This window comes from Leptonotus elevatus, chromosome 12, assembly GCF_054856555.1.
Source record: "Leptonotus elevatus isolate MCC_2025b chromosome 12, RoL_Lele_1.0, whole genome shotgun sequence".
In the NCBI taxonomy this organism is placed as follows: domain Eukaryota; kingdom Metazoa; phylum Chordata; class Actinopteri; order Syngnathiformes; family Syngnathidae; genus Leptonotus; species Leptonotus elevatus.
Window position 1 is genome coordinate 9,291,894 of NC_141250.1, and position 27,604 is coordinate 9,319,497.

Genomic DNA, 27,604 nt, shown 5'->3' on the forward strand with positions numbered 1-27,604 from the left:
GGACACGAGGAAGCGAGACGTAACGAAACCGTAGCATGATCCTGATATTAGACTTGATGGCAACACACACTGCAGTATATACTTGCTATTCCCCGGAAAAAAACGGCCGGCAAGAAAGTGGAGCACGCGAAGAGGCAATCTGTTGTGCAAATGCGGTTGCGTCTCCTTGCACGCAGGAGAGTGTTACACAAAGAAAAACTGTCGTTGAAACATCCACATATTTGTAAATAGCACCACAGTTGCACACATTTGTAAATAGTTTGCCAAATTGTTGTCAAATTGTTACACTGTTGAATGTAAATAAACGTATTTTGCTATCAAAAAACACTTTTTCATTCTTGGTGGTAGTGTTTTATAGAAGTAAAGCACTATTTAGGTGTTTGTGGCATCATTCATGGACAAAAAGAAGTGTAAAATTCACTAGAATGCATGAAATAATATCGTTTCACTAAAAGCTTGATTTCTCCGTATTTTGGTCCAAAACAGGCGAAATTGGGTCAAACTAACCATTTTCTATTGTTGATTACTAAAGAACGGAATAAGGTAGAAACAAACTTTTTTTTTCTGATGAAAGATGAAAGTCCAATCTTTCATTTGGTAGTACGTGTGTTTCCATAGTCCAAACAGAACATTTTCTGTGGACCTTGAAAGATCAGTCAAAATGCTTAAATCGGCTGGCACTGACGGCATCCCTTTTCTGAAAACGTCTGGCAGTCAAAGAGTTAAAGGAAAGAAGAGCCACGGAAAAATAGCTTACCGGTGAGGAAGCGCTCCATGATGTCGCTGTGGGTCATTTTCAGGAGGCCCCGGCCAGAGTACGTTGCCAAGGTGGGGTCGGCACCATAGGACAGTAGGACGCGCACCACGTCCAGGTGGTCGTTCTCCACTGCGTCGTGAATGGGTCTACAAAGGCATGTGCAATCATTTCAACTAACTTTCACATGTATGCCATTTTGATAAAAGCAGATTCAAGTGTAGTCGCTCTACCGAGTAGAGATGTTGACAAATAACCATTGTGTCAGCGTTGAAATAAAACAAAAGATGCCATATTTTGCCCATGATGAGATTGAAATAATGAAAATGATTACAAGGCTGTTGTAAAAAAAAAAAATATATATATATATATTTTTTTTTTTTTAAATAGGGATGTGCGATTCCACTTTTTTTAGACTGACACCTGTACGAGTACTCAACTCTTGAGTAGTTACCAATACCGATACCACTAGCACTACGGATACATAAAATTTCCACCCAAAAAACGATGACAGATCATTTTAAAGAAAGACCTTTAAAATCCTAAAATGCTAGTGTTTTCAACAGGTTTTTGAATAATGATTAAACTTAGCTATATTCTAATGCTAATTGCTGCAAAACAGAAACAGATACAAATGTACTTTTTTTCCTGACGAAAGGAGAGACTCTAATCTTTCTTTTGGTAGGTTCCCCTGTATAGCAATAGAACAGAATATTTTGTGGACCATTATTAAATACCAGTAAAACAGCCGGGAGCGAAGGGGGTTGGCTTCAGTGAAAATGGTTGGGAGTGAATGAGTTAATGGCAATTTTCTATCCTTTCAATTTCTAATTTCTAGTTCCTGATCCTAAACTGGCTGCACGAGTATCAGCCACTGTCAGTACCCATACCTTCAAATAAGGCCGGGTATCATCCATTCTTAGTAAAAAACTAAACAAAAAAAACAGTCACTAACAAAATATAGCGGCGAGCTTTCACCCACTAAGGGAAACACAGAAGAACCTTTACGAACATTTTCAAGCAAATATTGCTTCGGTTTTTGAACTATGCTTCAGTACGTGAACTGCGCATGAAAGCAAGTTGGTCTTGTGGCTAAAACGGATTAACTGGATTCATATTCATAAAAAAAAAAAAACTATTTAGTTTCATGAACATTTCAGCTAGCAAGCAAAGTCTCTGAAGGAATATCATGACAGCTTCAAGTTCCAACCTGTGGAGCTCGTGTGTCACAATGACGCTCTAGGCAAGAAACGATCAAATCCATCATGCAAGTGACGCGTTACGTGACATGAGCATAAGCCATGACAGCCCACTGGCGCATGCTAAAGAGGCCACGTTAGCATTGCGCGAGCGGTTCAGATTTCAGCGGCCGTACCTGGTGCCGTCCTGCGCGCTGCAGTTGATGTCGGCGCCGTAGTCCAGCAGGTGTTGGACGATAGTGAGCCAGCCGCGGGCGCAGGCCTCATGGAGGGCGCAGTAGCCGGCGTAGTCTCGGTGATTCACCTCGCACACTCGGTTCTCCAGGCAGTAGAGCACCACCTCCTGTAGGAAGCCAACACAAGCACGACGCTTCAGTACGGGAGGGAAAAACAACAAGAGTCGTACAAAGACAGACGGCTTCTAGCATATAAAGTTTCCTGTGGCAGCCAAATTAGGGGAAGGAGGAGGAGGGGGAAGGGGAAATGAGCGTGTTCCTGCGCCGGACTAACATAAAACTCGCACACAAACGCTCCATAATGCTGCAGCTGGCGGCGAACGAGGCCAGGAGACCGAGTATGACTCAACGACGTGTCGCCTGCCAGATTCCGAAGGCGTGCGCGCGTGCGGAGACAGTCGCGGCAGGCCCGGGCAGCGAGCGTGGCGTAATGGAAGCGGAACAAAGAGATTTGATGGAAGCACTCAAGAGCTGGAAATGTTTTCTCTGGTCTTGGGGCCGCGACAGCCGGCATCCAGCAGAAAAATAGACGGGGCTGGTTTTTATTGGACCGCCGCGGTGTCTGCTGCTACTAAACGGAAGAAATGGCGAGAAGGGGTGGGGACGGAGGGAGGGCGTTCTCTTCTGATAAGAGGAGATATGCAAAGCAAATAGGAGCTGCCGCATTTATCGGGATTTTTCTAAATTAGGCTTTTAATTATGTCACCCACGTGCATCCATATATGCGTATAAACGCCAACGCTTAGGCGCTGTCCCTCTAACAGCCCGCCGCCGAGACCTCCCTCCTGTGAACCTGGGGAATGACTCCAAACTTCCATTTCTATGCTAATTCTCACCCTCCAGCTGCTCCAAGTGTTTATCTCGCTCGCTCCCCATTTGCGCGAAAGGGCGGCTGGAGGGACGGAAGGAGGAGGGGGAGTTGGGGGCAGGGGGCGGAGGGGGGCTGACTGGACTGGCGGGGGGAATGGAGCGGGCGGAAGGAGGGCCGCGGCGGCGAAGGCAACACCCCGACAGATGACAGATTAATGAGTCTGCGGATGAGATCTGCCGGGGCCGTCCGCTGGGCCGCAGCTGACAATAACAAGAGATGAAAGGGTGGGCTTGTCGTGGGTGGCGGTCCAAAATGTGTGTGCGGGTGTGTGCGTCTGCGCGCCGATAAGAGTGATTTAGAGGACGATCCGGGCTGTGGAAGGAGGAAGGGAGGGAGTTACCGGGAAAAGAAGTGAACAAGTGTGTGCAAGAAAAAGTGTGAGAGTAGAGGGGGGAAGGTGGGAGGTGAGAGGCAGGAGTGACGCGCCAACTGGTTTTCACCCGCTGCCAGAATTCCGTTTGCCTGCTGGAGAGAGATTCAGAAGCGCTGTGCCGAAGCTCCCCTTTGGGGATTCCACGTGTGTGTGTGTGTGTGTGTGTGTGTGTGTGTGTGTGTGTGTGTGTGTGTGTGTGTGTGTGTGTGTGTGTGTGTGTGCGTGCGTGCACGTATGAGGCTGACGACGACAGTGTTGATATGCAGCTCGCTTATGTGTGCGTGTGTATTTACGTGCTGCTGATGAGCGTGCGCGCATGTGTGTGTGTGGCTGCGGAGGAGGTGTAGCGCTAAACCTCTGGAGCCGTGTTTAATATCGCTGGGAGAGAGCGAGGAGCTTAGCACGAGAGCCCCGGCTTCCCGCCAGATACACGCACACACACGTCTCCGCAGTATAATGAGGCGCGCACACACACGCACACACATCCCTTCCCAGCAGCCCCCCCACCCCTTTCCTCCTCCACCGCCGCCGCTTTCCCTCCGTCCTCTAATCTCCCTCTCTAGAATGCTTCCCTGCGCTCGCCTGCAATCAATGCATCACTCAGACATTTAACCCCTTGCAGCGCGGCCCCGCTACGCGCCACGCATACAGGCAGATGTTTGTGTGTGTGTGCTCTTTGAGCGACGCTCGGGTAGCTCGTGCTCGTTCTGATGGAGCAGGGCTACATGCCCGGAAAGCTTGGCTGTTTTTGCTAATAAAGTCAGAAATGGATAATCAGCCCTCCTGAGTATAATACACACTTGCAATAAATACACCCCTTCTTGAAAACAACTAACTATAATAAACTGAGCAAAAGGGAAACAAACATAAAAAAATGACAAACAAGCCTGATGCTTGTGTCTCGTTAATGTGACTATACTTGAAAAGCCAGGCTAGCAAGCTAGCGGCGAATGTTCGACAATCCTAATGAGCGAGGACTGTATAAAGCTCATTAATTCAAGGGACCGTTGACTGTCATCAGGTACCACCTCCGCATAACCTTCTCTTAAGGCTACATTCAGAAGAGTCTGCCAGGAAGTAGGACGTATCCCACTTTGGAGCTCACGAGTCATAAAGTACTACGAAGATGAAGAAAAAAAAGAAATCAACTGACAACTGCAATACTAAAAATGAGTGGCAGCAAGTCTGGCAACAAAAGCTAAACCTTTTTTTTGGTAATCTCGATACTTTTTCGTACGACATTTCGAGGGTACGAGTGGCGTAAGAATGCGTTGTCATGCGGCAGGGATGCTCAATTAACACCTTTTCATTCAATTTGTTTCCCCAGAAACAAACAAACAAAACAGGGCCCAGGAAAATATTCATCAACGAGTGCGGATGACGAACAACATGTGCCAAATCGTATTTGTTGACGGGGGAAGGGAGGGCGCATGCCGGCCGGCCACATGTGGCAATTACTTTTCATCAAAGGGTGGGGTTGAGTGGGGTGGGGGTGGTGGGTTGAGGGGGTGCTGACACTTAGCCTTAGGCAGGAGGGCTGGGTGGTGGTGGTGGCAAGAAAAGCCTGGCAGCCCGCCAGGCTAATAAAGCACTGGGGGAAACCCTGCTATTGTATATTGTGTTCTGAGTTGCAAACAATTTTGGGCTATGTTGCCGCTGTAAAAACTGAACTCTGTCCAAAACCAAAGCACCCCAGTTCATACCAATTTTTATGGGGAACAAATACTTTTAAATGGATAGCTAATACATCCAGATACATTTCAGAAACATTTACATGACAAATGAGCAAAAACGCAACCAATAAACCAACTAAGTTTTGTCGTCAACAACAAGAACCTCCTAAAAATGATGTAATATGCATTTGGCAATGTTTTTGGTTTTTATTGGGTACAAGCAATAATGCTTTTAATTTTCACAAACTTGTCTTGTTTGTGTATTCTTGTATGTGTATTTTGTTAAAGAAAGACCTAAAAACAAAGTAGTATACATTCCAGGCCAGTAGTTGATGACATTAAACGGAAACGGAACGTCCCAATAGTTACATTTCCCAGGGTGCCACCAGATTACTGCACCCTGGTAAACTTGCGATGTATCGACAAGGGGCACTTTTCAACTCAGAGATTGTGCTTTACCAGTTTCAATGGTAAATGATAAACGGAGTGCACTTATTTAGCATTTTTATCTATACGGTACATTAGTATTACGCAACATGGCACATCCTGCTATGAGCGTCCTGGCAGGCCACCGCTAACGTTTAATACATCCGTGGCAATTTGAGGTTGGGTGAGAGGCCGACAACTCCGTCTATTTATCTCCTCAAGCAAACAGTCCAAATCACCCCGCAATTCCCCAGTTTTGCCCATTAGAAATGCGCCGGGTATTTAAAATGCAATCCAGCTTTCCTCGTACGCCGGCTTGAGGAGAGAAAATCAGACATGATTTATGTGAGGAGAATAAATGACAGATTGCACCTTCATCCTGGCTTTCAATGGGCTGAAGCGAGGGGGCCTGTTGGAGCACCCAGCATGGGCAGAGATGGGGTGGTTGGCGGGTTGGTTGGTTGAAGAGAGGGATGAAGACATCCGCAGCATCTCTCCTCATTACCATTTCAAATGCTCTGCCAGCGAGCGAGCGAGTGAGGCAGACGGGGGGAGAGCGAGCGAGTGAGCGAGCGAGCGAATAGAAAGGGGAGCGAGGGAGGGAAGAAGCGAGCGAGTGGGCTTTCATGTGCGCCGGCACGGAGCGCGAAACTAAACGAACATGAATATATGCGCGGTGTCGCCCGGGCATCGGGAGCGTGTGCACGCGTCTTAAATTATGTGTGTGTGTGTGTGTGCTTCTGTGTGTGTAAATGAGTGCGTGAGTGTGTGTGTGTGTGTGCGCGCCTAAGATGATTAGGAATTTGCATGTGCAGGTGTGTGTGGGTGTGCGATAGCGTGATTTTTTTTCTCCTCATTTATTTTTATAACATCAGTCATTCCGAGCGGCCTGTTCAGAAGAGCACGCCGGCGTGACTGTACGTGTGCTTATTAGGTCATAACTGGCGCCGCTCCGTGTGTCACACTAATCAGCAAATGTGAGTTGTGTGTGTGCGTTTGTGTCACTGTCTCCCAGGCCCTTATATCTCGCTGCCTGCGTGTGATAAGCCTGGAGCTTGCGGCACTAAAACACCAGTACGGGACAAGCACTGTGCATCTACAGGCTTGTATGCTCGTGTGTTTGTGTGTGTGAGGCACTATGCATAAATCGCTGTGTATGTGTGTGCGTGTGTGTGGGAGCCCCAGGGGTCTGCCCCAGGCTTATCACACGCAGGCAGTGAGAGACGCGCTTCCTGAGAGGCAGCGAGAGAAAGAAAGGGAGGGAGGGAAGGAGGGAGGGAAGGGAAGGCGGGGGTGTTGTTTGCGCAGCGGCCAGTGCCTTGTTTGTGTAGTCTCAGGTTTTCTCCTCCCCCCTCTCGGCACGCAGGAAGGGGGAAAAAAAATGCTAAAGGGGGTGGGGGGCGGTTGTGAGGGATGGCGGGGTGGGGGGCATGGGGGGTTGAGTGGAAAAAAAGAGAAAGAAGCGGGAGGGGAATAAAACGTTTGAGAGAGACACATAAATCACAGAGACGAGCCAGCTTCTCTCCCGCTCGGCTGACTGCGCCCCGCTGCCGCTCGCCACCGCCGCCGCTCCCCGTGTTTGTGTGCGAGCGAGGAAGGAAGGAAGAACAACCGCCGCTGCTGCCGCCGCCGCTAACCGCAGTCACCACGGCACATTAGAGGGCCATTAGAACGCGATTATACTCCCTGCGCTTACCTCTCATTCACACTCTCCGCCACCCGCTCTCCCACTCTGACTCACACACATCATGACGCACACACTCCTAATCATCATAAATGTGTGTCTGAATGTGCGTGTGACCATAAAGCAACCGGTTAATGAGCAACGCGCACACCTACTTACAGTTTGGTGAAGATGCCTCTGCTGGTGATTAAAGATATTACACACGCGAGAGTACGCATGGAAAGCGCAGAGGCAGACAAGCGAGTGAGCGAGCGGACACGCGGCGCAGCTGAGGAGGCATTAAACTGCGCCGATCAATAAATCAATTTGGAAAATCTGTCAAGAGGCGCGGCGCGCAAAGGGCGGAGAAGGAGGGGAGAAGGAGAGAGACAAAGGGCCATCCGGGTTTAATTAAAAGGCAACGTGCGGGACCGCACCTTTGCTCGATTTACGCCAAGTGAACACGAACCCACCAAGCGGTTTCGTTCAGCACAGTTTTGAATTTTTTTTTTACCGTAATAGCAAAATAATTCCCTAATGATGCTAGCTGTGTCATCTACGTAAATACACAAGTCAAGCTAATTGGCCAATTCAGTCAATGACAAAGGCTACACAGTAAAAGAGTTCATAGTTTTCGGAAAGGTCTTCTTTTTTTTTTTTTTTACACCAATGAAGATTAGATTTTTTTCTAAAGATGAGCTGACAATCAATTAATCTATCATTTAATCAGGTAAATTGATTTGTATCTTCAAGCAACTGAGGCAAAATGGAGTTCAGTACTTGACTACAACCACTGGAGGCGCTGTTGAACACTCAACTTAATAGAATTCCAACTCCAGTGCTTTATAGGTCTGTTGAATCACCTGGCTGTTCTTAACCTCCCTCCGCACGAATAGGTTTTATCGTATGTCTTTCGCAACCCCCAGGACGAATATTTTACCTGGCCAAATTTTGTTCCCAGTACCGTCCCTGACCACCAGGCTTACCAAGTTTTCCTGAGAAAACTTTGCATTACATCATCTGTGTCACGTTGAGCTACTTTAGGTAACAACCTACACAACAAGAGGGTAGAAATTATTTTGGGACTTTCCACAAAATTTTGGCGAAAAATTGTAGCATCCAAAACTGAGCTGAAGTGTACTACTTTGGTGGAAACTGGGCTTAGAATTTCTTTCAGGGCCCGATTAACCAAGCAACCAGACCACACTCGCATGTTGACATGATTTAGTGTTGACCCACAAAACCCAAGCTCGCTATGTGTCAACATATGAGCGCTAAACAGCTGAATGTTGACTCCTTTTTCTGCGTTCTGGTTCCTCTACCTTGTTGTTGTTCTGGCAAGCTAAGAATTTGCGTCACGAACAGAGCGAAATCCGCATCGCAGCGGAGACGGAGAACCTGCCAAAGCTGATGAGGGCGCCTTCGCGTTAAACACCACCTGGCGCCAAGCTCTTAGGTGGGAGAACCGGTCTTTCTAAAAGCTTTGGGAGCGATGGGAGATTCTTGTCTTGCGCTGTGCTGTGCGGCGACTGCCAGAAAACAGCGCGGTAGGGAATAAAAGAAGTCCGGATGCACGAGAGAAAGAGAGAGAGGCAGCGAGCATCTCCGCTCTTCTCGTATAATGATTCCGCCGATGCCGTCTGCGCGCGAGCGTGCGCGTGAGTGTGTGTATGTGCGCCTGTGTCCGTGTGTGTGTCACACTTCGCCTCACGGAAAATTAATGAGATGTGAGAGCGGAGCGAGGCGAGAGAAGGGGGGGGGGATGCGGCGAGGAGGAGGAGGAGGGGGAGGGTGGGTTAGCGAGTGTGTGCGCTCGCGGGGTGCCAACGACAATCTGAGTCACAAAGAGAGGAAGAGAAAGAGCGCCGAGAGGAAAGAAGGGGGAGGGAACGAGCGGAAACCTGAGAGAGAGCGAGAGAATTGGGGCGGGGGGTTCGAGAAAAAAGCCTGCACTCTGGTGAAAGAGATGGAAGATAAATAGAGGGATGAAGATAGGAAAAGGAGGACGGACGCAAGGAGAGAGACAATTTTGAAAATAGGCGTGGAGCCGCGTAGCAGATAGGAACAAAGCGGGACGAGAAAATGAGCTCAATTTAAGCGGAGAGGAAGTGAAGACGGGAAACGAGGCGAAGTGTAAAATGTGCCGAGAGGCGCGTGGAGCCAAGCTAGAGAGCCCCCCTCTCCCCCATTACCTCGTAGCCCAGACGCGCCGCTCTCTGGAGAAGCGTCTCGCCAGCATTCTTGTTGACGATCAGCCGGCGGGCTTCGGGCGGAATGGGCCGCACCACCGGAGCGTCGGCGGCGGGCATCCGGTGCGCCCCGATGACCTCTGGCGGGACGCCGCCCGCTCTGTCGTTGGCCTGGGGCTGCGGCGGGGGCGGACAGAGCGCGGCGGGGGAGCAGGGCTTGACTGGAGAGCAGGGATAATGATTAGGAGAGGCAGCTCGCTTCCTTGGAGCCTCTCGCTGCTCACTCAGCTGTGGAGAGAGGGGACGAGAGAGAGAGAGAGAGAGAGAGAGAGCGAGAGAAAGTGTTAATGACGCTGACACATTGACGCACGCGGAAACTGAAGCACACACACGCGCACAGGTGGACACAAACACACACACACAGTCCATTGAGAAAGAAAGTGTGCCGTTCATGACGCATTTCCGCGCACAATGGTGCTGTTGTCTGTGTGTGTGCGTGTGTGAGGCCTTAATGTGCAACATCTGTGTTGTTTTTATGTCAGGAAGACACGCAATGTGCCGCACGTGCACGCGACGCCTCTGCACTGACGCTACAGGCTGGCACGCCACTTTTCCTTCAACCACTAAACCAACAGGCCTGCGAGCGCCAGGCGAGAGGCAGTTGCCTGCCTCCGCGCGCACTTGTGTGTGTGTGTGTGTGTGTGTGTGTGTGTGTGTGTGTGTGTGTGTGTGTGTGTGTGTGTGTGTGTGTGTGTGTGTGTGTGTGTCCCCTCTCCGTGGAATTCCATGTCGGAGCAGCTGTCAGGCTGAGGAGGAGCAGGGGAAGAGAGCGGCGCGGGCGGAAAACAACTCGCCTTTTTTTCCCCCCGCAATTTTCCCCGTGCTCATTTTTTCTCTTCCTCCCCCCGCTTTTGAAGTTCATGCGCTCGACCGTGGCTGCCACATTCCTAGCCGCGCAAGCGGGGGAGGGAGGGAGGGGGGCAACGCGAGCGGGCCTCGTGTTCAGCGCCGCTGTATAATTGCTCCGGGGTTTTGTTGTTATGTCAGGAATGCTCACCGACACGCACCCTTTGCACACGTCGACGCGCCACAACGGGGCGGACGAGGCGTGCTTGACAATTAAGCGCCGAGACGAGTCGGCATGCACACAGGCGCTCTGAAGGGAGGCGCCGAGGGCACGGGCGGGGAGGGGGTCAAAGCGCCAGCCGCCCTCTAAACATCGTAAACATGCTTCCTTCCTCTCCCTCCCCACAAGCGGCGGCGGCGCAGACAGGCGCTCACCTTGTCCTCGGCTGTTCCCAGATCAGCCGGGAAACGCTGGCCAGGGCTGTTGGGCGCAGCTTCTTTTCTCCTCTCACGCTCCCGCTGGCTGGTGTGTTTGGTCTTGCACGGCCGCTTGCCCTTGGGCTTGTCCGTGTCGCTATGACGACGCAGCTTGAGGGGAGGGGCGCCTCCCAGCGAGGGCTCCGTGCCCGGGGAGGGAGGGCCGCGCCGAGGCTCTTTGAGGCCACGGTCACCTGAGAAGGGGCCCGGCGGGTGCACTCTGTCCTTCAGCTGGCTGCCGGGGTGAAGGGGAGGTGCGGCGACTCCTGTGGGAGAGGAAGAGGGGGAGGGAAACGGCATTAGTGTGTGGAAAGGCGGGAAGGTATTGCAAGGCCATCTCTCACCCTCTGCTGGTTTATTAATGAGCGCAGAGAGCTGTCTGCGAGCGCCGCACGCCTGCTCGATCAGGAAGAAAATACTGCCCCCCACTCCCACTCCTCCTATAGAGACGCGCACGCACTGCAGCAAGGATCATCTTAAACGCAGAGCGGCTTCAAGTTGCGTAAATACGCCGCTTTCCGAGAACAAAAACACAGGGTCCTCAAAAAACCACAAGGTCAAAATGGTATTTAAGGACTTAATGGAAACCCGTTTCCCCTGGAGGATCGTCGTGAAGCGTTTCGCACCAGGCGAAGCAAACGCCGCTTGCGGTTTGATTTGTATTACGTTACAATTTTCAGAATAAACACGCCATTAAATTGTATGGCTTGGCCGGGCGGGCCATTGAGGAGGAATGTGAAATTCTGTGGCCTTGTACAGCACTCCTGCATTAATATGAGCCCGCCCCCACATACTGATTAGGCTGCTTGACAGTAAACTAAACGAGGCTGCCGCTGCTGCGTCTGCAACCGCCGTCTTGTAACTGCTGTAACATCATTTGGTGCCAGCAGAATGGCGTTAAGATCTAATTTTGTCAGCGCATACATAAAGAATGGGCTGCTGCCAGGGTTTCCCTAAGTGTTTTAAAAGCCTGGCGGTTTGCCCCCCACCACGTGAGGCTAAGCGTCCCCCTCGAACCTCAAGTTTACGAAAATTCTCCCGGGGCAAACTTAATTCCTAGTCCGTCCCGGACCAGGCTTAGCTACTTTTCTGAGGGAAACCCTGGGCTGCTGTGATTGGCTGGCTAGGCTATCCAACCACAAAAGCATTTCAAAGTGCTACTCTTCACCATTTATTTCTAAATTTTTAGTCAATTGAACCCTAAAAAAATATTAGTTGTCGAAGGTTTTTTCTCAACTGATGCCACTGCCTACACACCAACATACATAGTCATGAACTTTTAAATGTAAATATGAGCTGTTTGGACAAAAGCAAAAATGGCAGATATCTAGAGTTGAGTTCCCCTTTTCACACTGCCTCTAAAAGAGAGTTATTTCCACCTGTTTTGCGTAACGGCATCGAAATCGAAGTTGTAATAGCGACGGGACAGCCCCTGTGTGTAAGGGTATTCCGCAATACAATGGTGCAATCACATGGTGTGAAGTTTCACACCACCCAATTGTTGCTGACGCATTTAATGATCTGACTGTGGGATGCGGTGTCACGGTGTGAAAGCGCACACATTTAAAGCAATAACCTTTAGACGTACTGTTAACTTTGACGCGGCAATTTTTGCGGGATCTCTGTGTCAAAGAGGTTCCGAAAAGCCAATTTTGTTTGTACATCTGACCATGGGGGTGTATTGTTGCTCCCAAAGGTTGGCAGAGGAAGTTCACCCAAACACGTCGCTATGGACCTTGCTTGTAGAAACTAACAGAAAAAGAGCCTTTCCCAAAGAGGTCCTGCTAAAGTTGTAAGGGTGCCTTCCTTCAATGATTTGAGTGGTGTCCCAATACTTTTGTCCGCATAAGGCACGTTGGAGAACAAAGGACAAACTGCAGCCCTGACAGACGCAAGCTAACTGAGTGGAGGGGGAGAAAAAAAAATAATCGTTGCAGGGCTGTTGCCAAGGTGACGTTATCTGAAAAGGTGAAAGCAGGGAAGAAAAAAAAATAATGAAAAGAAATCAGCGGCCAATCAAGGCCTGTGGTTTCTGCAGGGAACATAAAACCCAAATCTTCTCTGATTTATTCACTTTCTTTCATCTCCCGCCTGCTCTTTTATTTTCCTCTTCGCCATGCTCGTCCCTCCGCTTCAGTCTGGGCACGCGAAGAAGGGAGCGCATGGTTTTAATAAGTTAGCCCCCACTCCAGTCCCCCCGACACACACACTCGCTCGCCTTTTTCCTTGCGAACGGCCTTTTGGGGGGGGAATTATCACACATTAGTCACACTACACCTGCCCACGCATATCTCCACCAGCCACTTCTCTCGTGCACGCTTTCATCGCTGTCACACAGCAAGCTGTAGGCCGGTGGAACAAAAAAAGCTCAAATCACAAGGGGAGGGCGGCATTTTAGATTTGTATCCCCGAGCTCCCATCTCTGATTCGCAGCCTTTCCCCCTTGGCAGAAGGAAGTATCCTCTACCTCATTTCCTCCGCCTGCTTCCAAAAAGGCTCCTGGGAAATCCCCCTCTAGACAGGCGGCTCAACAAGAAAGCGAAAGCCAAAGATAGATTTCCGTTACCCTGGCTGAACCCGCACGACGTGGCGCGGCGCACACTCACCGTTGAGCAGTCTTTCGCAGCCCCATTTCCTGTTGATGTCGGCTCTCTGCGCCAGCGCTCGCTCGTCACGCTCTCGCTGGGTCTGCACCGGGCCCAGCAAGCGGGGCCACGGCTGCTCTTGTTTGATATGGGGGCGGTCGGGCGAGGCGCCCCCCTGGGCGGGCTTGCTGAGCCGCAGCCCTTTCAGTTCAATGCAGACTTTGAGCTTCCGCACCTCGTCGTCGTCGTCCTCGTCTACGGCGTCCTCGTCAGCACTTGTCTGCTCGTGCTCATCTGCCAACAAAATTTCTTGTTAGGTCGACATGAAATGGAGCCTTAGGCAAACAAATACCAAGTAGAGATGAAACGGTTAACAGTTTAAACGTATTTTGGTTTAAAATTTGTTAGCATCGCTGGACAAACCATAGGACGGCAATAACCTTAACCCCCATGTGGGGGCACTGTTGCAATGCTTGTATCCGTAATTATTTTTGTTGTCGAAAATTCCACATTTTACGGATTAAGACAAGGTCAGGACTGAATATTTTTAGAATTCAATATTCCATCGATTATCGCGTAAACATTTTTTGGGCATTGTTTATTGCAAATTTTTCCTCGATTTTTTATTTTATTTAGTAAGCAATATTACACAAGAGGGCGTGACGTTGAAAGCTACTTGGATACTGATTCATGCAAACAGCTACAAGTTTGATGTACACTTGTGAGGCTGCTTCAGTTTTAACTAGTTGTTAGGTACAGGTTGTACTATGGCTACAATTAATTATTTTCACCACATATTAAAATGTGTACTATTTCTTTTTTATGTATGAAATGCTAAATTTTGATCAAATCAGAATCAGAAAATATTTACTGGTGAGTGGCTGGAAATCAGAGATTTGGATAACTTTAAATTGTACAATGGCTCAAAACAATGAATGGATTATCAAAATTGCTGTTGATTGATTATCAATTAGTTGTTAAATAACTGATTAATTGAGACACGACAGACTCAGACATTAAAAAAAGAGAAAATGAAAAAAAAGGATGCGTCTAAGTTTAGCAGGGAAAAATAAAACACGAAAGCTGAAAATTCACACAAAACGCACGTTTGACTTGTCAGCTTTTGCCGGGGGAGAGTGTGGTACCGCATGCCGGAGTGGGGGGGGGGGACAAAAAGGAGTAGACCCAAACAGATGAGGGGAGATGAAAAGAGAAGAAAAGAGCAGCTTTGAAAAGGGAGGTGGTGGTGCAGAGGAACGGTGTTGAAAGACGAGAGAATGACTGTCCGCTCTTCCTCGCTCGGCGCGCAGGCTCGGCCTCAAAGACGGGATTAAACACTTGCCGTTGCTGGCTACTGCACAGAGAAAACGACGGGACGGGGGGGCTGGAATGGAGGTTGGGCGCTGAAGGGGGTGGGGGTCATTTCCGAGTAACGTCGTTTAATTTTACGGCGGGATTGATTTTGGGAACTTCTGTTCGCAAAGCAACACAAGGGGATGCCAGCAGACGTGCGGTGAAGATTTGAAGGAAAGGAGCACAGCGTGTGTGTGTGGTGCCGCAGAATTACAAATTCTCACCAGCAGACATCCTGGCTCTTTTCTGAGGGTGGAACATCTTCTCGTCTTCCTCCTGCTCTGAGTCCGGCTCCACTTTGAGAACGCGCAGGCGCTTCCTGCCGGCGCCAAAGTCATGACCGAGTGCCTCGTCGGGAGAGTCTCTCACCGCCGAGGAGGGGGGACCCCCTTCGGAGTCCAGACCCAGCCTCAGGCTCTGGGCACCGCACCTCTGAAGGACTGGGACACGGTTATTGGGGTACGCCAGCAGGACACCTGAGCGTGGACGGAAAATGGGAAGCGGGGAGTTAGCGAAGGGAGATGAAAGAAAGCCAAAAAACAACGGGTGGTGGTGGTGGGAGGCGGCGTCAGCGGGAAGACGCTAGTTAAGAAGCAGGCAGCTTTTATTCCGCTTTAAAGACAGGCAGTAAAACTTTGATGGGGTAAAGACTTTTTAATCTGATGTCAACCGAGCCAGCGGCTTGATGGTTCACTGCCGACGCCGACACTTCCGCGGAGGCAAGACAACATCCTGTGTACTTTCGCCGCTTGCTCACCGCCACAGCCCCCCCCCCCCTCCTTTCCGCCGCCGTGTCCTCTGTCCTCCCCCACGGCATGACCGCACCACGCCCTTCTCACATAGAGCGTGACTCTCCCCCTCGCTCCCAGATTCCCTCTCCATGCCATAATTAGGCTCACACGTCAGCCGCGGCCTCGCTCCAACACGCAGCTGGGCTCCACGCCAACCTAACTAACCCCCCCCCCCCCTTCCCTTTCCGTCCCTCTCTCTGTTGCGCTCTCCCATCCGCTTTCACCCCCCTCGCATACTGCTTTCACTCTCGCACAATCTCTCCCTCCCACCCTCCCTCTCGATCATACCCATGCGTGCAGATAAGCACAAAAGGCTTCTTGAAAATAAAACTCCCCCCTTGCGTCCCTACGGCTGACTCGCGCTTGTGCAAGAGCGTCTGCGCCGACAGAGGAAGAGCGTGTCTTTTTTTAGAGTGACCCGGTCTCGCTCGCCACAGCGTTTGCCGTATGTGCACGCCAGCGCACTTATTGTTTGTGTGTCACTCCCCGAGTCCTCATTTATAGCATGCTGATGTGCGTGTGTGCGCATACATGATGCGTGCGTGTGTGTGCTCACCCTCCCTCTCCCCCTGCCGGGTGGCGTATTGGCTGAGTTCCAGCGCTCGCTCTCTGCGTTGGCCGTCTGCCAGCTCCCGTCCCGCTGCCGGGGCTGACACGCACACACCGCCGCCGCCCTCCTTCTCTTTCAGCTCCAGCTCCGAGAACCGCATCATGGCCCGCTGTGCACGCACATACACACACAAACAAGAAGAAATGCAGAGAAATCCCATGAAAACCACTCGTCGTCTGGCCGAGCCACACACACTCTCCTCTCTTAAGCCTCAAAAGCTATAAATGCAACAACAACAAAAATCATGTGCATTAGGGGAGGGGGGGGGGGGGGAATAAATCACTTTTTTTTTTTTTGAAAAGAAAATTTAATTCAAAGAAATTGCCAAGAAATTAAACCGACACACAAGACAAAAAAAGGGTGGGGAGAAAAAACAAGCGACAAGACACAGGTTAGACTACTGCAGCCGATGTGAGTCCATGCGCGCTGGGCCTTAAAGTCCGGGCACATCTTCCCTTCCTGGAATACAAACATGGCTAGGAAACATACATCTAAGCCCTCAGGCAGTTGGGAAGAGGAGAGGGGTGGGGGTGGGGTGGGGTGGGGGTGGGGGGCAGTGCAAAAAAGGAGGAGTGTGCAGCGACAGAGTATACAACAAGGAGACAGAGGCCATCAGAGGCAGATGTGATAAGAAATGTAAAGAACTGACCTCCCAGTTAGCTGCAGGTTGACTTATATTACTCCCCTCTCGTGATATGACTTCCATCTAAGCAATTAGAATGGGGGGGGTGGGCTCAATATAACTGTCCATCATTTCATTCTTTTGTTTATTTGTAAAGGTTTCTCCACTGTTTCTTGACACATTCACAAGGCAGTCCCACAAAATGACAACATAAAAAAAGACTCAACAGGTCAACACAAAACTATCAAATAATTTCTGAACAAGATGTTAGTTCATAGCCGTAATGGAAAAATTTATAGTAACTCGGCATTAGCCTTTTGTTTTCCGCTAAACAAATTCAATTAACACACATCCAGAAATGGAGCGTTTGATAGCTTTGTGCCGCAGCTGCGCATTGACAAGCATGACACAGACAAAACCACAGTTCACGAGGATGCCTTCAACAACACAGACAGACATTTGGGACACATTAACAAATCTGCCTCTGCGCCAGTGGATAACAAAGCATAGGGTTTGTTGGCTTTTTATTATGCGGAATGTTGGCGCATAGATGCGAACCGCATGACAAGTGAAGGGGAAAAAAAAAAACACAAAACAGTAGCTCAAATGTGTGTATGTGAGCGACAAATGTCAAGTGTACTAATCGGGGTGTGGAACCTATGGGTTGTGGGCCCGCGAGAGCATTTGATCCGGCCTGTCATACAATTCTAAAAACAAATTAAAGCCACGAGCAGAGATGATCGTCAAACCACATGCACATGAAGCGCATACAATTTGAGAGCGCCAGTCAGAGGAAATTTTTATTTATTTATTTTTTCAGGAGCGGTGTGATTGCTATTACACATTTTGGCCAGTAGGGCACCAATTAATCTCTCCAGGGTGGAATCTTTATCACACACTAACATGACACATCTGGTCGTTCTCTGACCTTGTGCAGCTGACTTAGAGCAGTGTGTTTTATGGCGAGAAACTCACATGCGCCGCTCAAACTCTAAATCTTTTTGAATTTAACTTTGCCCATCCGTTTGGTATGAGTGCGAAAAATCTCTTGGACTGGTTCATTTTTGAAGGACCCTTGGAAATGGCCAAACTACCCTAAAATGGCCATTTAAACCAAAATGGCTTCCAGTATATTGTTGGGCATGGATGTTTTTGTGGTTCTGATGATAAAAATGCTTACCAACCACACATTTTCATTAGGATAAAAACAATTGGGTGAGTTTTTGTGCCCATCAGAATGGTAAAAAAAATGCCCCTCCAACATGATAGGGAAAAAGGTTCTCACACTTGGTGTAATTTATGTGGACCTAATTTGATGTGTGCCGAGTGAGAGAAAGAAGGGTTGAGTGAGTGGGTGGGTGGGTGGTGGGTCTTTTTAGCCAAAAGGGGCACAGGAGAATTATGACCTTGGACAGCAAGCAGGCAAGAAGGCGAGCACAGCGGGTAGCAACTACCGGTAGGTGGGGAGGGGGAGGGTACAGGCAAACAGGAAAGCCTGCCTGGCGAGGGCAGCTGCTCGTTCTTAAGCACGCACGACAAGCCCTCCGCTGCCCCTCACCTTGGGGTTAAGCATAGCCGGCGGCAGTTATGCGCTGTGAGGCCCTGCCGCAGTCATGCTCGGGAAAAACGACGCGGCGCCAAACACGCGTTCTCGCCCTGGGGCACTCGCACAAGGACAAGCGCGTACGGACGCGCGGAGAATAACCTTTAGCAAACGCCTGCTCACTAATCAACATACAGACATGGCAGGCCTGGTTAACCTTTGAACCGCCATCCCTGATAGAGGGCGTCGACTGGCCTTGCACACGCTGACTAAGATGGTGATAAACTAAAAAGGAGGGGGAAGGTCAAGCCTGTTGCCAGGACAGAAGCATGACAGCAAGGGGATTAGTCTTGTGCTGTGCTGGAAAAGCAGTGTGCCAGTCACATGCAAGATATGTTCTTCCAGAGGGAGTTCTGGGAATTTTGGCATGGGAATAAAGAGCTTGCCGGGCTTATTCCGGTGTTTTCAAGTACAGCAGAACCTCTTAAGTCCATCGCACAATTGGGGATAAATGCGCAGCTAAAGTTGCACAAAAATTTGGAGTTCAAAAGGACGTGAGAATGGAACAAGAATATACATTGGGGAGTTTACGTCAAGTAAGTGGACTTTAAAGCAGTAACAATCCACAGCTTCCACACATGCATGTCACATATTGCCCACTTCTATTGTACCAATCCGCTTTGCATTACACCATCATTAAATATGATTTTAGATTTTAATATTGAAAGTGGTTCAAATGTATATATTTTTATTATGTGGACAGTTTGACCCTGAAACAGATTAATTCCATTACTTTGTAAGAGGAAACCAGTTTCAAAATCCGAGGGGTGCGTTCAACCTCAGGGGTTCCACTGTATGATGGAAATGTTTGTAGTGCACATATTGATTTGCTCAACATATGCTGCACTGTACATACACAAGCACACACACAAATGCTGATTGGCCTTACCTGTAGAGCTCTCTGCTCGCGGCTCAGCTTGCTGGAGTCAGCATACAGTTCCGTGGTGACGCATTTAAAGCGGTCGCCGACATAGCCCGACGAGTTGGCAATTCTCTTGGCCAGACTGGAACGGCGGGCGGCTTTGGAGTTATGGCAATCTTCGTCATCCTCGTCATCACCCTCTCCTTGAGACTCCCCAAGGTCCACAACACTGTCTTCATTTTCAGTGTCTCTACATGCCAACGCATCCTGGTTCTCCTCTTTGCCCATAACCGTGCAATATGGAGTGACGTGAGGAGCTCTGTTGTCTCGTGTCCCTTTGTCCTTACCAGAGCTACGCTCACCGGACGTACGGGCGCAACGCAAGGTACTCTGGTCGTCGTCAGCAGGCTCCGGGCTAGCGCACTGTTCCTCTGAGGACTCTTCCTCTTCTTCTCGGCAGAGCTTCCCAGGATTATTTGGGGATGTGCTAGATGTCGCTCCAGGACAGCCCGTGTCCTGAACAACCTTTGGCTTTCCATAGGTAGTTTCCTGCTGTCTGTCTGTCGAATTGGGCTTTTGTGTTGGGCTGTGTCCAGAGAGGATAGGATAAGGATGGGAAAGGTGAAATTTTGGCTCGTAGTCCACCTTTGCTGTGTTTTGGTTGCTATGGTAACGCTCATTTTGGTCAAAAGCTGAGGATTCTCCAGAGGGTTGTTTCTGGACTGTTGGAGTCGACTCTGCATCAGTGTCCGAGTGGACAAGGTCAATGTATTCAATCTTTTCTCGGTACGCTACAGACGGAGATGATGTTTTAGTTTGACTGCCACTTTGTCCTTGTGCTATCGCTTCTTTATCTGGCTTTGGTTGGCTCCCTTCTCTCATCTCCTTGCTCATGTTCTTCTCTCTTTCTTCAAAAGGACCCCTGGATTTCTCATGACCCCGCGGTTTCAGGCTGCCATCCCCTCTTTCTGACAGTTTGTTATCAGAATGAGGCTGCATTAGTGGGTGGGACATGTCCTGTGAGTTATAAGCAAGGTATTCCCCACCTCCTGAAGCAGGTGGTAGGTTGTGGTAGGGTAAAGGGGGCTTTACTGCCAAGTGGGATGGGTAAAGGCTATTGCTGCCCAGCAACACCGGGTGAGGGTAGACTGGACCTTTTCCTGCAATTGGCAGGGAGTGAAGTGCCATGCTGTCAGGGATGGTGTAGTGCAGATATCTATTGGCATAGGCCAAACTGTGGGTTAGGTAAGCGTCACTTTGAGGAAGGTAAAGGGGGCCAGCTGGGTGGCCGTTCTCCAACATGGGCCTTTTGTACGATGACACCTCTGGAATCGTTTCTGCTCTCTTGGCATTCCCGGAGGACTTTTCCACTCCCTCTCTGTGGTGGCCCATAACTGGTACATGATCTGATTGAAGAGGGCTGTGTTTGGCCCAATCGCCATTTAATTTGGGAGAAAGACCCCTGGATGTGATGAGAGTGGAATCCGACGAAACAGAGTTGGGCTCATTTATCCTCGGACAGGACGAGCTACGTGGCTGAGGGAGCACTCTTTCTAGATTCTTGTGTTTGATGACAGAGGGGGAGGAGCCTTTGGCTTGAGAAGCTCCCAGATCTGCATTAGGTCTGGGAGATGGGGATAAGCCTGGGGCGTGCTGAGTTTGAGAGGGAGACCGGCTGGGTACTACCCAGGAGGAGTGTAAAGTGCTGATCATCTCTGGTCTTTCCGAGACCTTTGCAGAAGTGCTGTTTACCACAGAGTGAGGGTGGGAGGAGGGGGAGAGGGATAGGTTCTCTTTTATTAGTTCTCCACTCGGGGGAAGTCCATAACGTGCACCTGGAGCAATAGTGTCCATCTTAATCGGGAAACCATTAGGAAGTCCAAACTCCAGTATTCTTCCAGACAAATCCAACGGTTTCTCTGCCGATTCTTTGGTTGCATGGGGTTGGTGAGCGGTCCTGTCAAAATTGGACTTTGAGGGTGACCTACTGGGTCTCCTTTCAGCACCTGGCGCCCCGTCCCTTGGCCGTGGCCTGGCAGGGGATGCCTGCTCTGACGCCATGCTGCCGACAGACAACAGATGAGAAATCGGCTGCGTGGCAGACGATGACGATATTGAAGCCGAAGAGACGGGTGGCTGTCCCATCCTTGCGACTGGCCTTTGTAAATCCAGTGAATTGTCAATGAGAGTTTGGGAGAGGCGGGAGGGTGCATGGGGTGAGGAGTCAGTAGGCAGGCTATTATTTCCACAACTGGCAACAGTCGTACTTGTACTACTGGTGTTATTGCTGACACTGCTGCCAGTCCTAGAGGGAGGTCTACTTGGTCGACTGCTCCTGTTGGGTGATCGCTCCCTGTCAATATTGGATGGATGATGTTGAGGATGGGAGGACGGTTGGTGAAGCTGCTGTACAAATGGCGGAGCGACACCAAGGACCTTGTCTTGGCAGTGCAAAAGTGATGTGGGAGCCACTGAGACAGGAGGAATCCTCATTTGAGGAGCCACCAGAGGAGAGGACATACTAGGAGGTGGATAAGTAGGCATATAGTAGAGCCTTTCTGCAGCAGAGGTGACTGCTACAGGATTGACATTTCCACCTTGGGGTGCACAAAGAGAAGGGTAAGCCAGATGCTGGGGAAGGTAGGGGTTGGGTTGGCTGAGCAACGAAGCTTTATACATGTTCAGAGCGGCATACTTTGATGAGTCCATGAAGGGATACATGCTCGCTTCTGGGTAAGGGTTGAGCCACGGCAGACGGAGGTAGCTACTGCCAGTGCTCCCTAAGCTCATTTCAGGTGCTTTTTCCCCAGGTGCCAGTCGTCGTTCCAAGTTTAAACCTTCCGCTCCAGGAATCAGCACTGGTTTGTGAAGATTAGGAGGGATGCCCTTATAGAGGCCCAGGTATCCATTAGTGGGTTTACGACTGTCCAGAGGGCCATCCGGCTTGTAGATAAGCTCAGGTAGACCATCCCGGTTGTAACCCAATGGGAGAATGGCCGCCTCTCTAGTCTTCTCTGTCTGCAGTGTTCTGATCCCTGGATATACAACGCCACCGTGGAGGCGAAGACCATCGTGGATGAGGGTGCCTCGGTCCAGCCCCATCGCCGCCAGGGGTGTCAACCTTGCATCCACCTGCAATAAAAATGGTGAACAGGAAATAAGATATTTTGTAGAATGACAAAAATGTCTCTGTTTTTTTCCCCAAGTTGTGAAAATGAGTGGAAAGGATAAGCTCAAAGACTTACCATGTTTTGTGTGATGTGGTTCCCTTGTCTTAGTTCCAGATTGGTTTGTGTCTCTGCATCGACATCACGAACAGAAGTAACCCTGTGAAGACGAGCAAGTATTTAGCACTAAGTGTCTTGGCTCTGCCACAAAAACCCCGTTGTACTCCAATTGTCCATGTTCTCGAAATATATCCGCTTATGGAATTCCCAACGTCAAAGCGCCATTATTCTTTAATCACTGGGGCATGAGAGCCAAACAATGATCATATGTCTTAGAAGTCACACACATTTGGGCATTTATCCTTTGGTTCTTGCTTGACGCAATGGCAGTAGCAATCGTCAAAACCTTTCTCTTTTGGAACTAAGCTCAGCACATTTGAGAGCGATGAGTTAAGCTCCTCTTCCATCCGTCACAAACACTCAGCACCATACAAACACATCCACCCTGCAACCCCCTCCTACTGACCCCCATCCTGACCACCCCTGTAGGCTTGACGCACATTGCGGAGCTGCCGCCATTCACATTCCCCTCACACTGGTTTTTGCTGGCCCCTCTGACCCACGCTCTGGGTTGCCTCAGCCCGCCAAGCGAGGCCAGATTATACATCAGAGACCACTTCGGCGGGGGACCATTTACCGCCCGTCGACACTGTAACACAGATCGGCCAACGCGCACGTGTAAAAGCAGAGCATGCAAACAGAACTCTGTGCTCAAGCTACAGCAAACGAAATACATTTGTTGTGAAGACAGAGACAGGAAAAAAATTTAATAGTGATGGTCAAAACTGATTGTTTAAGGTCGAGCACGAACGAGAAAAAGGGAATTTGATTATGTGTGAAATGACCTTTTAATCCATTATTAATTGGTATGTTAAATTGATAAATCGCAATTATTCATTTGAATGGTCAAGGAAATTATAATTGGCCTTTGACATTAAATCCATGCATTTTATCCGGTGGGTTATGACAATCGTTTGGACAAAAACATTTTAAGCAAGACAAATTTCAACAATTTTATTTTGTTTGCTAGCGATGTCATCAATGGGTGTTAGTTTTTCTTTGGCTTTTTGTGGTGACAAATTCACTGATAATTCAATTTCTGGTTCTGTGGTTGACTGCAACGAACGTGGTATGTGGGTCTGCGCCGATGCTACTCAGTACACTATGACCCACTTTTGATGTAACCAGAAATGCTAGCTTGCCTGTTGCTTATAACATGCATTTCCTGTTTGTTTGTGACACCTTGGCAAATATGAACAGCGCTAGCTTCAAATGATGCATGCTTTCAAAAGAAAACAAGCAAGCGGAATTTCATTTGGAATGGTCGCAAAATTACTCCCAATTTTGTTCTACCTTGCGATACTGTATTATGGAAAATGACACCTTTTGTTGATTTGGGCCGTAATTTCCTAACACAAAAGTTTTTTCTTTGGGGTGGAATGCTAAAATTGATACAACATAATAAGGCCGCATTAATTCAAGAAGACAAAATGAGAAAATGGCGACTTACAATCACTAGGCTAGGTGCTTGTCCGCATTTACGTATGCGATGTCTCCTTATGAGGACATTTTTTTGTGAGGCGGCCCTAATAAGGGGAGCCGGCGCAGAAAGGAGGTGTGGGAGGCCGAGGCGTGGGGGGAGGAAAGAGCCTTTAAATAGTAAAGAGCGAAGCCTTGCCGTGCTCAGCAGTGCTGAGAGCAGCAGAGAAAGCGCTCTCCTCTATCATCCCAGAGGAACGACGCCGAGCCTCGCTGGCACGCCACTTTTATTGCCGTGACCCGAGGCCCATTAATCAGGCTGCTGCGGGCCCCTCATCACGGTTCCTCCCTGTCCCAGTGTGCCCACCCCCTCCCCCTTTTCACACACATAAACCCACACACACTCACACACATCACCTCCCGACCAAGGCAAGCAGGCCTGCCTAGACAACATCCGCATATGACAGAACTGAAAGGGCGTGCGTGCAGAGGCGCAGCGAGCGCATGCACGTGTAAGTGCGTCACTCCCGCTTCCTGTCTCACTCACGCACACACACACAACACCGCCACAGCAGCTCATCTGGCATTGAAAAAGCAATCTGCGCTCAATGAGACTGAACAAGATAACAAAAAATAAGCCTCTTATAGGAATGTAGACATTTGACGGCATGCTGCCTTGACAGACAAATGCGCAACTTAAGACGACAGCGTGGTGAAATGTGGGGGTGGGGGCATGAACAGGTTTTGGCTATTGTGCAGATACACGCATCCACTCAACTAGAAATAAAAGTAAGAACAAAAATGTGAGTAAGAAACAAAGGCGGGAAAAGCTAAAATTCTCCCGGAAGATTGTACAAAATACAAAATGATCACCACTTTGGGGGGGAAAATATGCCTCAGGGCCCATGCCGTCACGCAAGATGGCCACAAGTGTCGCAAGACTAAAGCTCAGGGAGCTTCCAAACAACAAACTCCCTAATTGTTTTCTTTCTTTTGGTCCCCATTGATGATAACCATATAATCGGAAATTGAACTCATCACAGCAAAAGTTTAACATGTTCGCACAACAGCTGCCAACGGTATAATATAGCCAAGTTGACAATAGGTCAACATATAATCAGGAACCTGCACCTTTCTTTGGATCTCTTGGGCAATTTAGCCACATGGTCAGACATTTGCTAGAACATCTCCATAACAGGTGCTCAGTACAAACTCTTGTCAAAAACAATCACCTGTACAACAATTAATTTGCTGATGTGCACATTTTATTCATATATCTTATCTTTGTTAGCTGAGATTGTTACTGTTACAACGTTGCTGATTTACAGTGAATCAAGTTTTGACCGTGGATCAAAATGTTTGCTTCTTCCTTTGTTTCCTATAGGAAAAACGGTTTCGACATCTCAGCTTAAAGGTTCCGCTGTACCGTCTCTCCCCCGCTGCCTGTGTGTCTCCTGATTGAGTAAGCAGCCACATACACAACAACATGTCTAATGCCATGACACGTTGCGTCTAATGAGGAGCGAGCGCGGCAGTGCATCTTTATTAATTGGCTGGCAAATGTAGGTGTGTTGACTTTGACGCGAAAAAAGGCTGCCTGGATCAGACAAGAGCGTTCTCTTGCGCATTGTCTGCCGTTTACATTGAAAGGTTCACAGGTGGAGAGTACTGACTTCGTTAAAAAAAAAAAAAAAAATCATTAACAACAATAATTTGCTACAGTCTGAGACTACACCCCCAATTATCTTGCACGCACGCACACACATACGTGCTCGTGGCCGACGCATTTCCGCCAATCCCTCATTGCAGCCTCATTGCGTGCACAAATTGCGCACAGTGGGATGAAGCGCCGCTCCATTATCCGTCGTCATTATGGGCTGAGCCGACAGCTCAGGAAAATGGGCGCATCATACTTTGCTAACATTAGAATAATTAGTCGGCATTTATACAACGCTAAATGTCCGTCTAACACTCGCACCGCTTGACGCTTCGATACTTGGAAGATAAATCTGGTCTTAAATACGTTTAAGAGTTATATACCCTATTTGTTGTTGTATACACACATGCTTTCATTTATTTGTATTGTTAGTAGCAAAACCAACAATGAACTATAGTACAACTAATACAAAAATATATTTTAGCTGTATTAAACTTTTACCACAACTAGCAGTGGTTACGTTGGTTGCAGCCCTTTAAATCTATGTTTTAATTTGTTTACAAATCTGAAAATGAATATTTGAATACAAATCATAAAATGTACATATTTGAAAATTACAGCGTCATTGTTTTATATAAACATCGGCGTTCCACTCGCACATGGCCCCCCCAAATTTTTTTTGTTCATTAATTTTTTAATTGTGAACTTTATTGAAAAAGTCAAAACGCTACATTATCCATTACTAACCTACACTAACACATACGTCATAATTACAGTAAATATTCATAATGACATTTCACAACTGAATTACAAAACAACTTAATAAAAACAGAAAGCACAGCAGTAACTGAGCGTGCCACATGACTATGTGTATTTATTTACGCTGCTGAACTACGCATGAAACCACAAATGTCAGAATTGCGTAAACTGAAATTAACCAAAATTGACGTTAAAATGTAAAATCAAGAAAGGCTACTTAAAAGACAGACTCGTTTGGGGAAAACAAGCACTTGCATACGAATGATGCCATGGTGTGACATCGCCAACTAGTGACCTGGCATGCACATTACACCATTTTCAAAATCTGACTTCAGCTGGATTAAACCAATCATTTGTTTTTCTCCAACGCCATGTTGACATACGCACGTGGAATGATTCTGGATGAGGGGGTGGTTTGCGGCGAAGGGGGGGGGGGATGGCTAGAGCAGTGTGTCGACGCACGTCCCTGGCAACAAACAACTCCCGACGGCCGTCCAATCCATCACGCAGGCCGGCCGGCAGCAGGCAGGCAGGCAGGCTGGAAGAGGAGGGGTGCGGGGAGGCAGTGGGGGGAGGGGGGGGGGGTGCAGCGGTCGTGCTGCGTTTATAAAGCAGACCGCAGCAGCGGAGCCCCGACGCGCGCCATTAAACAGAAAAACCACCGGGTGTTTTTTAGCCGAGTCGCTCTGGAGTTCAGTATTGACCGCTTTTTGAAAAGAACAGGTTATATATTAAAAAAGAAAAAGAAAAAGGGGGGGCGGGGGAGTAAGAGGAGCAGAGCGGACGGACGTTTGCGCCTGCCTCATCCCGCTGATTTCCTGCCTGTGACAGCAGCGACTTGAACTCGCCGTGACCTCCATCACCGGAACAAACAACGGCGCCGCTCATCATTTCCTCCTGGGCGGAGGCCTCCTAATTCCCCGCGTTGTGGTCGCGGGGGCACAGGGGGGAGGGGGCAGCAGCCGTGGTGCGTGTGGCGCACAAACAACTTGGCCAGAGTGCTTTTTATGGTCACTCGGGGGAAATTATGCACAAAAAGTCAACGACAGATTTGATGTATCTGCTGGTCTGCAGGTGTGTGGAAGGGGAAATGTCGGTCTGGTGTGCCGAGATGATGACGGCGCCCTCCCGCTTTTTTCCCTTTTTTGTGTGTGTCCCTGGAGCCCTGCCAAGCGCGCTGGAGCGCAGAGCCGCGATCAGCTCTGGGGGATGAAGGGGGGCGCGCAGTGTGACGCAGGATAATCTCCACAGCGACGGGGGTGGGAGGCGAGGAAGGGGGGGGGGGGATAAACAGGGATTAAACGGTGTGCACGCACACACACAAATCAGAGGCTTCGTCTCGCCGCCGC

At 49.1% G+C, this 27,604-nt stretch overlaps 1 protein-coding gene across 3 annotated transcripts in view; it reads right to left on the reverse strand.

Annotated features, from left to right (window-relative positions):
• bcor (BCL6 corepressor) overlaps positions 1-27,604 on the reverse strand; it is a 42,300-nt gene that overhangs the window by 6,412 nt on the left and 8,284 nt on the right. For 2 of the 3 annotated variants that reach the window (XM_086091534.1, XM_086091536.1), the window contains exons 2-11: positions 22,379-22,460; positions 19,161-22,265; positions 16,696-16,752; positions 15,993-16,155; positions 14,870-15,121; positions 13,314-13,586; positions 10,666-10,973; positions 9,388-9,672; positions 2,130-2,296; positions 758-903 (exon numbers count right to left, since the gene is read on the reverse strand). In XM_086091534.1, the coding sequence (XP_085947660.1) occupies positions 758-903; positions 2,130-2,296; positions 9,388-9,672; positions 10,666-10,973; positions 13,314-13,586; positions 14,870-15,121; positions 15,993-16,155; positions 16,696-16,752; positions 19,161-22,265; positions 22,379-22,381 (4,759 nt within the window). In that variant the 5' untranslated portion in view covers positions 22,382-22,460. The remainder of the gene's footprint in view (positions 1-757; positions 904-2,129; positions 2,297-9,387; positions 9,673-10,665; positions 10,974-13,313; positions 13,587-14,869; positions 15,122-15,992; positions 16,156-16,695; positions 16,753-19,160; positions 22,266-22,378; positions 22,461-27,604) is intronic. The other variant, XM_086091535.1, reaches the window with a different exon arrangement.